The 13,637-nt window shown below is 43.8% G+C and overlaps 1 protein-coding gene across 1 annotated transcript in view; it reads left to right on the top strand.

Moving 5' to 3' along the window:
- Positions 1-6,115, top strand: part of mtbp (MDM2 binding protein) — an 83,819-nt gene extending 77,704 nt beyond the window's left edge. Inside the window, exon 22 of the mRNA XM_078216888.1 lies at positions 4,359-6,115. Coding sequence (XP_078073014.1) covers positions 4,359-4,397 — 39 coding nt within the window. The 3' untranslated portion in view covers positions 4,398-6,115. The remainder of the gene's footprint in view (positions 1-4,358) is intronic.
- Positions 6,116-13,637: the final 7,522 nt, after the last annotated feature.

Genomic DNA, 13,637 nt, shown 5'->3' with positions numbered 1-13,637 from the left:
TTGACATTACACTGATATTCTAATCATCATAGAATCCTTACAGTGCAGAAGGAGGCCATTCCGCCCATCGGGTCTGCACCCACAACAATCCCCACCTCAGACTCTATCCTGGTAACCCCCCACGTAATCCCCCTGATACTAAAGGGCAACCCCACCCAGACCTGTTCTCCATAACCCCAAGAATTTAACCGCTAATCCCCCTAACCTACACATATTGGGACACTTAGGGGCAATTTAGCATGGCCAATTCACCTAACCCACACATCTTTGAAGTGTGGGAGGAAATCGGAGCACCCGGAGGAAACGTGCAAACTCCACAGACAGCCACCCGAGGCCGGAATTGAACCCAGGTCCCTGGCACTGTGACGCAGCAGTGCTAACCACTGTGCCACCGTGCCGCCCTAGAGCGCAAATGCAGTACCCTACTATCACAAATTCTGCAGTCGGCTATCCTGCATTTGGGGACATCGCAGGGGTCAAGGGGTCAGCACACCCAGAGAGCAATGGGATAGCCTCATCCTGGAAGATCAACCTGCCTGATCATTGACCCTCTCCAGTACTATCGATATTAGGGAGATGGTTGAAGGCAAAAGATGCCAAGATTATTATGGAACAAAGGGATTCGATCCTGGTATGGAAGACTGGAATTCATGATGCAAGTCAGATATGCTAGATACTGAATTCAAGTCAGTGAGTAAAGTGGTGTATGTTTGCAAGTGACAGAATGATGCAGGCAGTAGCTCATGTTGCAGAGCCTTCACCAGGGAAGGGGGTGGCATCTTGGTGATGGACTCTAGCTCTGCTATTCTCGCTGGCTCTTGGGTCTGAGTACCTGCTGATCTGCATGAGGGAAGCACTGCCCTGAAGACCCTGAGTTACTGAAGATACTTTGCATCTTTGTATCCAAAAGTGTTGGAAGGACAGTGGCCAAAGCATCCACTTTGGGTGCACTGACTGGTCTGGAAGATCTGGAGGGGGGTGGAGGGGGGGTGGGACGGTGCTGCAGATACAAGTGAGGCAACACCAGCTCCAGGTAAGATTGTAATGAGTCAAACACTTTCTCTGAATTTGCCATTGGATATGTCATGACATTGTGTCCCCTTGCCATCTGCCTCTCAATGCCTTGTGATAATTATTCACCCTTTTTCACCCGCGCCCTCTGCCACACCCCCTCCCACTGCTGCATCTGAGGTGTTTCAGGGTATATTGGGCAACCTTCTTGCCTCTTGCTATTTAAATTAGCTGAAACCACACATTTATGGCAGTATTATGGGCTGACTTAATTAGAAATTCTGGCCCAATATACATCTTTCTTTAAAAAAAAACAAGACTTGAAATCCGATAAATGGTGCATCAAATGCCTTCAGTTTTAGTGATTATAATTGTAATAGGTGACATGGTGGCACAGTGGTTAGCACTGCTGCCTCACAGCGCCAGGGGCCTGGGTTCAATTCCTGGCTTGGGTCACTGTCTGTGTGGAGTTTGCACATTCTCCCCGTGTCTGTGTGGGTTTCCTCCCGGTGCTCCGGTTTCCTGCCACAGTCCAAAGATGCGCGGGTTAGGTTGATTGGCTATGCTAAATTGCCCCTGAGTGTCAGGGGGATTAGAAGGGTAAATATGTGGGGTTACAGGTATAGGACCCTGCTGGGATTGTTGTTGGTGCAGGCTTGATGGACCAAATGGCTTTTTTCTGCACTGTACACTGTTGGGGTTGTATGATATGGCTGGAGCTTACACTTGTGAAGACAAAATATGTCAATAATCACTGCTCTCTTGTGGGGAATTTTGGGAGCTCCTGTGGACATTTGTGGAGAATTTCCTATCCTTGGGAATGAGTTATTGGCTCCAGTGAATATATTGCGACTTCACTATAATGCATATCGTCGTTTGTCATCAACTGCAACAACCGTAAATCACATCCCTTGAAGTCATTAGGGAGAGTTGGTGGTTAATTGAGTGTTGGTTTCAGTAGTAATTACTTGTGTAATTTTCAATGCAGGCAGTTGTTGACACAAATTGGGGAAATTATGGTGGATGATGGAATAATGAACAGTTGTATGAGTGGAGTTGTCTCCACCTCATGTTTCATTTCCTTCAGTGACTGACCGAGACAGACAGCTAGTTCTTGGAAAGCATCCCACTTTGTGTAACATCTCCAGAAAGTGTAAGGTGACAATCAGAATTATATTAAATAAAAAGTTTATTTATTAGTGTCACAAGTAGGCTTACATTAACACCGCAATGAAGCTACAGTGAAAATCCCTTCGTCGTCACATTCCGGTGCCTGTTCGGGCACACCTAACCTGCACGTCTTTTGGACTGTGGGAGGAAACCGGAACACCTGGAGGAAACCCACGCAGACACGAGGAGAACGTGCAGACTCCGCACCGACAGTGACCCAATCCGGGTCCCTGGCGCAGTGAGGCAGCAGTGCTAACCACTGTGCCACCGTGCCGCCCCTATTTCACACACACTTACTTTTACCGCAGCTTAGACGCCAGGTGCTTACTGCTTCAAACTGCTCAGCTAACAAAGTTCTGCAGCAATAGCCATTGTCCACCCCTCTCCTGTGACAGGTCTTTGTCCCAGTTGGACCTTGGAGAAATATGGCAGGATCAGCAGCCCCTCCGTGGAGTGGGCAGGGCTGGCGGAAAAATCTTTACACAGTGAGTTGTGATCTGGGATGCACTGCCTGAAAGGACAGTGGGAGCAGCTTCAATTGTCACTTTCAGAATAGAATTGGATAAATACTTGAAGGAGAAACAAACTGCAGGGTTATTGTGAAGGAGCGGGCAAAAAGGAGCCACTGGATAGCTCTACCAAAGAACAGGCACAGACACGATGGACCAAATGGCCTCCTGTGTGTATGATTCTGAGAGTCATTCTTCATGGCACTGTGTCATTCTAAATGTCTAGCTCCACTAGGAGACTCCTGAATCATCTTTGTATATTGCCACTGTTCCAATCAATAATTTCTTCAGAAAATAATTAAAATTTTAATTTGATCCAACATGAAAGTTGATTTAGAAAGTAAGATGTTCAGGTCACAGTAGAGCAAAGATTCAGAGTGTCTTTGTCCATGAACTGAATCTGAAATAACAAAACCTTCTGAAAATTATATAAACATTTCCTATACAGGGCTGTTTAGCTCAGTTGGCAAGATGGCTAATGTGTGATTCAAAATAATGTCAACAATGCAGGTTCAATTCCTGTTCTGGCTGTGATGGACTTGGAACCTGACTCCCTGCCTTGTATCTGAATGGAAGGCAATAAGAACATAGAAATCAAGAGCAGAATAAGGCACAATTCAGCCCTTCGAGCTGGCTCCGCCATTCAATCAGATCATGGCTGATCTCCCCCTGGTCTCAGATCCACCTCCCCACCTGTTCCCCTGTTCCCTTTCACCTGTTTTTTAAAATCAGAAATATATCTATCTCTTTCTTGAAACCATTTAATGATTTAGACTCCATCGTGCTGCGAGTTAGCAAATTCCACAGCTTCACCACCCTCTGCGAGAAGTAGTTCCTCCTCATCTCAGTTTTAAATCTACCTCCTCTCAACCTATACCTGTGACCTCTTGTTCTAGATTGCCTCATAAGAGGAAACATTTGGTCTATGTTTACTTTATTTTAGTATTTATTATTTTAGTATTTTATATACCTTAATCCGATCCCCTCTCATCCTTCTAAACTATGGGCGGCGCGGTGGTGCAGTGGTTAGCACTGCTGCCTCATAGCGCCAGGGACCCCGGTTCGATTCCCAGCTTGGGTCACTGTCTGTGTGGAGTTCTCCCCATGTCTGCGTGGGTTTTCTCTGGGTGCTCCTGTTTCCTTCCACAGTCCAAAGATGTGCGGGTTAGGTGCATTAGCCATGCTTAATTCTCCCTCAGTACCCGAACAGGCACCGGATTGTGGCGACTAGAGGATTTTCACAGTAACTTAATTGCAGTGTTAATGTAAGCCTACTTGTGACTAATAAATAAACTTTAAACTTCCTCTGCCGAGTATAAACTCAAACTGTTTAATCTCTCCTCAAATGTCAACCCTTTCATCCTTGGATAAACCACCACTGAAAGAACAGCCAAGGAAACTGCTCAGGATGAAGCATCAGCAATGACAATCAAAATCCATCCTTCTCCAGCTTCATCACCATGACTTAGCACCTCTTCATTTATTTACTGTTTAAAAACAATATCCTCTGTGAAACACATTGGGAATTTTTCTGTATGAAAGGTGCTATGTAAATGCAACTTGTTGCCACCTTGTGTAAAACAGTACACTGCACTGTAACGGGCTTTATGAGGACGAACAAAATCAGCAAATTAATTGCATGAAAGATATTTGCTATTTCTCTTCCAGGTAATTGACTGGGTGTTGGAGAAAGCTGATGAGAAGTGAAATCCAGGATTCATTTAGGTACTGGAGATCCCACTGAAGATCCTTTCTCAATCTGCTGGGATTTCCCTGGAGCGCTCATCACTTGGAAGCAGAATGGAGTAAACAAGTGTCAAAATATGCACAGTTTCATACACCTACATAATAATTTTGTTCTTATTTTTCGACGCCAGTAGAATCATGGGGAATATTTATTTTGATTCTTCTATTGAAGATGTGCCATTTTAGTTCTTAAGACCTTTATAATCCCCTGAAAGCTTTGAATCTTATGTTTTTATATTGTTTGCCATTTAAAAAGTGTCCTTTTTACCTGATCCATCTTGGAGATCTATCCTGTAACAAAACAAAACTAAGTCCACCCTTCCAGTTTCTGTAGCTGCTCCAGCTGAATAAAAAGCGCATTCACATTGAATAGTATAAATCTGCTCTCTAACAAAGAAATGTATCTGTTTCACAACAGCAAGCACCCAACTGTCGTAAACACCAAATTAAATTACAATATAGCCTAAGTTCTCTCTTACCTTTTAAATATAGGATTTGCTCTGCTTATTAAAGGCAGTATACTACTTTTACCAGTGGCATGGTAAGTCGTAATTGTGGAACAAAGATCCATTCTTTTGATTTTTTTTAAAATATAAAATGATCCTGATGTGACTCTTCCTCACCACACTGTGCAAAGTGGCCTGAGGATATTATCTCAGCAGGGGACTCAATAAGGCAATTAATCCCACGTCTCTTATTACAGCAGGGAGGATGGCAAATCTTTCCTTTTAGTTTGTCAAAATAAAGCCTGCAGTTCAACATAGAAAGTTAAACATTTGTGTTTCCAAAAATGCTGCATTGTCCACTAAAATGCCACTCCTTCCCTTCTCTCCTCCCCCACCACCTCCATTAACTTCAGCAGGTTTAAATCCAAATTGAGGAGAGTCATTTGGAAAGTGATAAAATGATAGAGATGGAAACAGGAGTCAATCTAAATTGGTGTTCGCTGATTTAAGATATGATGACACAGTTAAAGAAGAATGTGGAAAAGCATCCTGAGGAAATCCCAGAATCTCCCTTTTTTATGTAGGCAAGTTTGCAAACCGTGCTATTCAGCATTTACTTTCTTACCAAACCTAGGAAATCTACAGGTAACCCTTCTCAAACGGTACCTCCCCATTTAAGACATGTCCTTAGAGTGAGGAAACAAGTCATATTTGTAAAGTTTATTCAGTGATAACGTAAGGAAAATGGGCAGTAAATAAATCTTTAGGGTCAAGACTGCCACACAATTCTCTCGAGCCATCATGGAGCTGTCAAAATATTGTAAACTGTCTGCCTGTCTAGTCTGTATACTCTGACCTTGGTGTAGATTACTCCTGGCAGTTATCTGAAGCTGACTAATTGTGCCAATTTATGTGGGCCCAGGTTAATTGTTTTTTTTTGTGCAAGGTTCCACTGATTTTTCCAGGTCACAGATCTGCCCAAGCTTTTCATCTGTGGAGGGCAATGGACCAAGAATTAGTAATAACTAGTTCAAAAGGACATCTGATATTTCCAAAATACCGGTTTTTGTTTCAGTAACTGTGCTGTAAAGTTGTGTACATTTCCTGCAAACTAAGTTTGAAATCTAATTAACGCAAAGTGAACTTGTACATAAAGTTTAGTTTCCTTTTGTGAGTTAAACTCCTGTAATGTAGCAAATGACCACCCAACAGAAATAAAGTTTTATGATCCGCTTTTATTCAGTATTCATTTATATACAATCAATTATCAAGCGTGTTCTTAAACTTAAGGGGTGGGGTGAAAGATTTGTAATTTTATTTAATGAAGTAAAACAGAAGGATGGAAAATGAACAGGGTGTTTTGTACCTTGACTGCCCCCTGATTGAGAGCTGTGGATACACGAGTAGGTTTACAACGCTGTATCTTTGGAAACATCACAGAGCATGTTCATGGTTTGCTGAATCCCCCCCCCAATTAATTTACAGCTGTGAGCTTAAACCCCATCCATGATATAAAATTATAGAGTTTAATTTATCTGCTTTTATTCATAATTTTGCTGGTGGTAGTTTATGCTGAGCACTTGTGAATTTGGTCTTCCCAATGCCCTATTAAACAGTGTAGTAACCTTACTTATAATCAAAATATCTCATAGCCCATATGTCTTTTTGGATGTGGAGATGCCGGCATTGGACAGGGGTGGCACAGTAAGAAGTCTCACAGCAGCAGGTTAAAGTCCAGCAGGTTTATTTGGAATCACAAGCTTTCGGAGCGCTGCCCTTCATCAGGTGAGTGGAGAGTTGGGTTCACAAACAGGGCATATATAGACACAGACTCAATTGCAAGATAATGGTTGGAATGCGAGTCTTTACAGGTACAGACAATGTGAGTGGAGCGAGGGATAAACACAGGTTAAAGAGGTGTGAATTATCTCAAGCCAGGGCAGTTAGTAGGATTTTGCAAGCCCAGGCCAAATGGTGGGCGTTACATGTAGTGTGACATGAACCCAAGATCCCGGTTGAGGCCGTCCTCATGTGTGCGGAACTTGGCTATCCGTTTCTGCTCGGCGATTCTGCGTTGTTGTGTTTCTTGAAGGCTGCCTTGGAGAACGCTTACCCGAAGATCGGAGGCTGAATGCCCTTGACTGCTGAAGTGTTCCCCGACAGGAAGGGAACACTCCTGCCTGGTGATTGTCGAGCAAACAACCATGTTTTTTTTTTATCATGGTACTTGATATGTAAGAGTATTGCCTGTGGATTATTTGTTCAAACTTTATAAATAGATATTTTTTTAATGTGTTAATTCATTGGAGAAAAAGCTGGAAAATCTTAGCAGGTCTGGCAACATCTGTAAAGAGAGAAAAGAGCTGATGTTTCGAGTCCAGATGACCCTAACGCAACTCATAGATATTAGTCGTGTAACTTAATGTGTTCGCTTCGGGAAAAAGATATATTTTAAATTAAATTTTTGGGATCTTGGTATCAGTGCACAATTGATGTGCTGCAGAGAAGGTATTCCATGTACCCAATTAGTAAAATAATTCTAAATCTCTTCATTGCTGTTAGACATTTCCTGCAACCTTTGGTATTCCTTATTTAGATTACAGAGCTCGTGCTAGACTTCATTCCACCTTAACCTTGTAGTAACAATACATGTTGCTTATGCCTAAGCTGCTTTCCTATTGGCTTTTAGTGGGATTCCCGCGTGTGGATTTTGTGAAGCTTTCCAGTGCGCGTGATTTTCTAAATTCCGAGGCTAGGAAAACTGAGAATTACTGGTCTGATTTTGTGAATTGAGTGAATATATTAGAGTTATTATTGACTGCATAACCTGTGCATTGCGCCTTCCTCCTCTGCAAGCACACTGTAAAAATGCCTTTTGTTGTATTGTGAAATAGTACCAGGGAAGGAGGAGAAAGAAAGGGAATTTATACACTGAACAGGGATTAGAACAGTTAGTGAAGGTTCTGAGTTTTTTTATTATGGTGCTTATTATGTAAATGAGATCTGAAGGCACCTGTGGATTATTGCTCAAACTTTATAAATAAATTTTTTTTACAGGTCTAACAGGTAGGTGATGAAAAGCTTTTTGAGACGTGGGAGATTGTTGATCAGTTTTTAAGGGGAGTTTACTTGAGCAAGCCCATGATGTCTGAAGGCTCTGAAACCGTGGTAGAGGGAAAGAATAGGGAGTGTACTGTAATCCAAACAGAGAGAGAGTGGAATTTACAAGGAGCGATGTCAGTCTTGGAATCCTAGAGCGGTTACAGAATCAGTGGAGGCCGTTTGGCCTTTTGAGGTGTGCTGGCTCTCTGCAAGAGCAATTTAGCTATTCCCGGCGGGACTAGTTCTGGAGGAGGAGGTTCTGGGGTTAAGACCATGTAGAGATGGGTGGGTTTGGGTTTTTGAAGTTGATGCATGTGAGGTGGGAAACTGGTCAAAGAGCTGTAATGGGGCGAAGGAAAATTAGGGATATGGTGTCAGAGTTGAAGTTCTAGATGTATTGTGGACTGTGAATGATGCAAGGCTATGGAGAAAGTGTTGGTAGGATCAAACCTTGGCAGCAACTAAGGTATGCACCCACAAAGGAGTAGCTTCCATTTTGGCCTTTCACTGTTCTATTGTTGCAGCATTCTGAGTAAAAAGAACATTTAAAAATTTTTTTAAGTAACTGACTGCTCATATCCCTATTATCCAATGAAAGAACAAAGTCATACTTAGCTTGAGAAAGTTAAAATTAGCAGAATGGCTTGTCAAGATTTAAGTAATCTAGGAATCCCTATGTAAAAACATTAGACCCAAAATAGGAACAGTCAATAAAGACTTCCCAGATATTCCTTTCATGAGCAATCTTTTTATTCACCAAAGTGCTGCAAATTCAATGGTTTTCCCATTTAATGTTTATTGCCAGTATTCACGCAGGCAATTGCAGCATAGAGATCCCTCGACACTGTGTCACCAATCTGCCTTCACCCACCAGCTCATGAAAGAGTCCTAATTATACCTCTGTCAGTATCTGAAACTTCCTACACCAGACATCATTATGGGGCTATGTTAAGTGAGGCTACTAGTTTGCTACAGGATTAGTGAGCACGGCCCCTCTGATGATTTCAGCGTCTGGTCCCTGTTTCACTCAGAACCTTTACGGTTTGCTCAGATGGGAGATTTACTTCCGATCAACACAGGCCTGGAAATGAAAGCACGCTTTAATATATAGTATCACCCATCTCCCTCGTTTGATTGCAGCTTTAGCTAAACAGCACCAAAGAAAAATGTGCCCCACAAACGGAAAACACTGGGTACACGGAGATAAAGAGGAATTTCTTCAGCCAGAGAATGGTGAATCTGTGGAACTCCTGGCCTCCACAGTCTTCTGCGGCAAAGTCATTGAGTGTCATTGAGACAGATAGGGTCTTGATTAATAAGGGGATCAGGGGTTATGGGGAAAAGGCAGGAGAATGGGGATGAGAAAAATATCAGCCATGATTGAATGGCGGAGCAGACTCGATGGGCCGAATGGCCTAATTCTGCTCCTATTTCTTATTTCCCGATCAGAATTAAAACAAGGCTCCAGGATGGATTTATTTAAAGATATTTTTCATTATATATATATTGTTCCGTCTGCCTCTAAGTCCCTTGCTCGCTTTGTTTCAGGTTTGTAACTGCGCAGCTTAATGCATGTCAAGCTAACGAGCACAGAAACTGAAGAGCTTTGAATACTCTAACAGGAAAGTGGGTGGTACAGTGGTTAGCACTGCTGCCTCACAGGTTCGATTCCAGCCTTGGGTGACTGTGTGGAGTTTGCACATTCTCCCTGTGTCTGCGTGGGTTTCCTCCCACACTCTAAACATGTGTGGGTTAGGTGGATTGGCCATGCTAAATTGCCCCTTAGTGTCAGGGGGACTAGCTAGGGTAAATGCATGGGGTTATAGGGATAGGGCCTGGGTGGGATTGTGGGTGGTGCAGACTCAATGGGCCCAATGGCCTTCTGTACTATAGGGATTCTACGATTCTCTGAAAGCTGACAGCTGAAAATATTGTCCAGCTGAAATCAGCCCTAAATTAAGACATTGTTTCAAGGTAACTGAGTTATGCTGAATTCCTTTCTGTTGCATGAGATTTTATGAAACGTATTTGTGTTTGAGAGTCATTTTGTCTGTGTTAGTTTTTCTGTGGATTTAATAACTCGATGCCATTCAGTCCTTTGAACCTGTCCCGCCAGTCCATGAGAAAATGGCTGATCTACATTGAACTCCATTTACCCCCATTAGCCCCTGAGCCTTTAATACCTTTCCTTACCCAACAGATATCTATGAATCTCAGTTTTCACATTTTCAGACTGCTCCCAGAGGGTTTCAGGTTTCCAATCCCTTTTGTGAACGTAGCCCAGTCCATCACGCAAACTATCCATTGACTCTGTCTACACTTCCCGCTGCCTCGGGAAAGCAGCCAGCATAATTAAGGACCCCATGCACTCCGGACATTCTCTCTTCCACCTTCTTCCATCAGGAAAAAGATACAAAAGTCTGAAAACACGACTCAAGAACGACTTCTCCCCCGCTGCCATCAGACTTTTTAATGGGCCTACCATATATTAAGCTGATCTTTCTCTACACCTTAACCATGACTGTACACTACATTCTGCACTCCTTTCCTTCTCCTCTTTGTACTCTATGAACAGTATGCTTTGTCTGTATAGCACATACAAAACAATACTTTTCACATGTGACAATATTAAATCAAATGTGTGAAGACATGGTTCCTGATACCCCACCCTGAACAACCTAGCTCTCATTTTAAAGTTATGTTCCCGTGTTCTGGACGCCTCACTTTGAGGAAATGGTTCCTCTCTAACAACTTATTAATCACCTTAAACATCTTGAATAAATCGCCCCTTAATCTTCTGCACAAGGGGAATGCAGGTTAGGTCTTTGCAACCTGTCCTCATAGTATAACCCTCTTGGTCCCACTATCATTCTGGTCAATCTGCTCTAAGGCCATTATACCCTACCTGAAGTGCGGTGCTCAGAACTCAACAAGCTGCTCCAGATGGGCCCTGACCAGAGTTCTGTACAGCTGTAGCATAATTTCCACCCCATTGCATCCCAGCTTGCTCAAGCTGGAAGCCATCAGCCATAGATCAGGATCATAGTATGGTTACAGCATAGGAGGATGCCCTTTGACCTATCGAGTCTACACTGATTCTTTGCAACAACAATTTGGCTAATTATTCTCCCCTGCCTCTTGCCCATAATCCTGAAAATTTTCAATCTTCCTGTGCGTATCCAATCTCCCTTTTTGTAAGGCACAATTGAATGTGCCTCCACCAATCTCTCAGATCCTAGCCACTTGCTTTATAAAACTTTTCTTACCCTCATGTCGCCTTTGCTTCTTTTGCCAATTACTTTAAATCTGTGCCCTCTGGCTCTCGGTCCTTCCATCAATGGGAACAGATTCTCTCTAGATATTCTGTCCCCCCTTGTGATCTTAAACAGCTCTATCAAATCTCCTCCCAAACATCTTTGCTCAAAGGAGAACAACCCCAGCTTCTCCAATCTATCCCCTTATCTGAAGACCCTCAATCCTTGAATCATTCTCGTAAATATTTTCTGCACCCTCTCCAAAGCCCTTCCTAAAATGCAGCAGCGCCAAGAATAAGACCCTATGGTTCAGTTGAAGCTACACCGGTGTTTTCTAAATGCCCAAGGCCACAAGGAACTACAAAAGGTCGTGAATGAAGCCCAATCCATTAGGCAAACCAGCCTCCCATCCATTAACTCTGTCTACACTTCCTGCTGCCTCATCAAAGTAGCCAGCATAATTAAGGACCCCACACACCCTCTTCCACCTTCTTCCGTCGGGAAAAAGATACAAAAGTCTGAGGTCACGTACCAACTGACTCAAGAACAGCTTCTTCCCTGCTGCTGTCAGACTTTTGAATGGACCTACCTCGCATTAAGTTGACCTTTCTCTACTTTCTGGACCAGCTATGACTGTAACACTACATTCTGCACTCTCTCCTTTCCTTCTCTATGAACGGTATGTTTTGTCTGTATAGCGCACAAGAAACAATACTTTTCACTGTATCCCAATACATGTGACAATAATAAATCAAATCAAATAAAGATCAAAATTCCATTCGCCTTTGAAGACCCTGTACCTGATTTAATGCTGATCTCTTTCTTGGTGATCTTTAAGCCTCCTGTTCACTGCAGTGTCATTGTCCTCTATAAAACAAACCCAGAACTACAACATGGGCTTTGTGCTTTTTTTCATAACCTCAGGTAAGGGCCGTCTATCTGAAAAGAGGCTTAATAAATGTTACATTTTAAAAACCGGAGCTAGATTAGAATTGATCTCCACCTGATCTCTTACTTAATTCTGTGATCATTTCAGAAGTTAATTTGAAATAATTTTTAGAAACATAAAATCTTGAAGTTATTGGACACCAATTGATTAGTGCCACATGAGTATGTGGGCTTCTGGCATAGTCAATAACCAGTACAACATGACCACAGTGGGACGGCACAGCGGTTAGCACTGCTGCCTCACAGCGCCAGGGACCCGGGTTCAATTCCGGCCTTGGGTGTGACTGTGGAGTCTGCACGTTCTCCCCATGTCTGTGTTGGTTTCCTCCGGGTGCTCTGGTTTCCTCCCACACTCCAAAGACATGCAGGTTAGGGAAAAGTAAAGTTTTGAAAGTTTTTATTTATTAGTGTCACAAGTAAGGCTTAACACCTGATCGGTAAGGGAATTAAGGGTTATGGGGATCAGGCGGGTAAGTGGTACTGATCCACGTCAGGTCAGCCATGATCTTATTGAATGGCGGGGCAGGCTCGAGGGGCGAGATGGCCTACTCCTGCTCCTATTTCTTATGTTCTTATGTTCTTAACACGGCAATGAAGTTATTGTGAAATTCCCCTAGTCGCCACACTCCGGCGCCTGTTCGGGTCAATGCACCCTAACCAGCACGTCTTTCAGACTGTGGGACGAAACTGGAGCACCCGGAGGAAACCCATGCAGACATGGGGAGAACGTGCAAACTCCACACAGGCAGTGACCCGAGGCCGGAATCAAACCCGGGAAGGTAGATTGACAGTGGTAAAATTGCCCCTGAGTGTGGGTGCGCGTGTGTGTGTGCGTCAGCTCCTGTAGCCATCCCAGAATTCCCATATATATATATTTCCCGCCCAGGCACAAGCCATGGAGAGGACACCCGTTGGTGCGCACCAACTGTGTCTTGAGACAGGGAGGCCAAGAAAAGAAAGTGTCCACAGCAAACACCCGGTGTGGAGAGGGGCAGGGAGGGAGGAGGATCTCCTCGTGAACCTGCTCCTGGGCCTGGCCAAACTCGCCGTCCAAGCACCGGGCAACCGAGGGGGTCGTCCAGCCTGACAGTCTGTCCCTCTACCACGGCTACATTCACAGCCAGGTGTTACTGGAGAGGGAGCATGCGGAGTCTGCCAGCTCAGGCAAGGCCTTCCATGCTCAGTGGCCTCCCCAAGCCCATCACCTGTGACACGCCCATGCCCCACTTGGACCTCTACCCACCGCATCTGGATTCTTCATCCATCCCCTTTGAGCAAACGATGAGGTTTCCCTTCAACCCCCTTGTTTGTGAGGTTTTCATGTAGACTTGTTTGGCTCTGGCTTCCCTCCCCTCAGTCTTCTCTCTGCCTTCCAGTGTTCATCTTCTTCATTCATCTCCATACTCCTCTGCCTACCATCGTGAGCCCTCGTCTTCCCTCCAATCCTTGCA

The sequence above is a fragment of the Mustelus asterias genome, chromosome 7, assembly GCF_964213995.1.
Source record: "Mustelus asterias chromosome 7, sMusAst1.hap1.1, whole genome shotgun sequence".
Classification (NCBI taxonomy): domain Eukaryota; kingdom Metazoa; phylum Chordata; class Chondrichthyes; order Carcharhiniformes; family Triakidae; genus Mustelus; species Mustelus asterias.
This window is presented reverse-complemented; position numbering and strand designations above follow the sequence as displayed.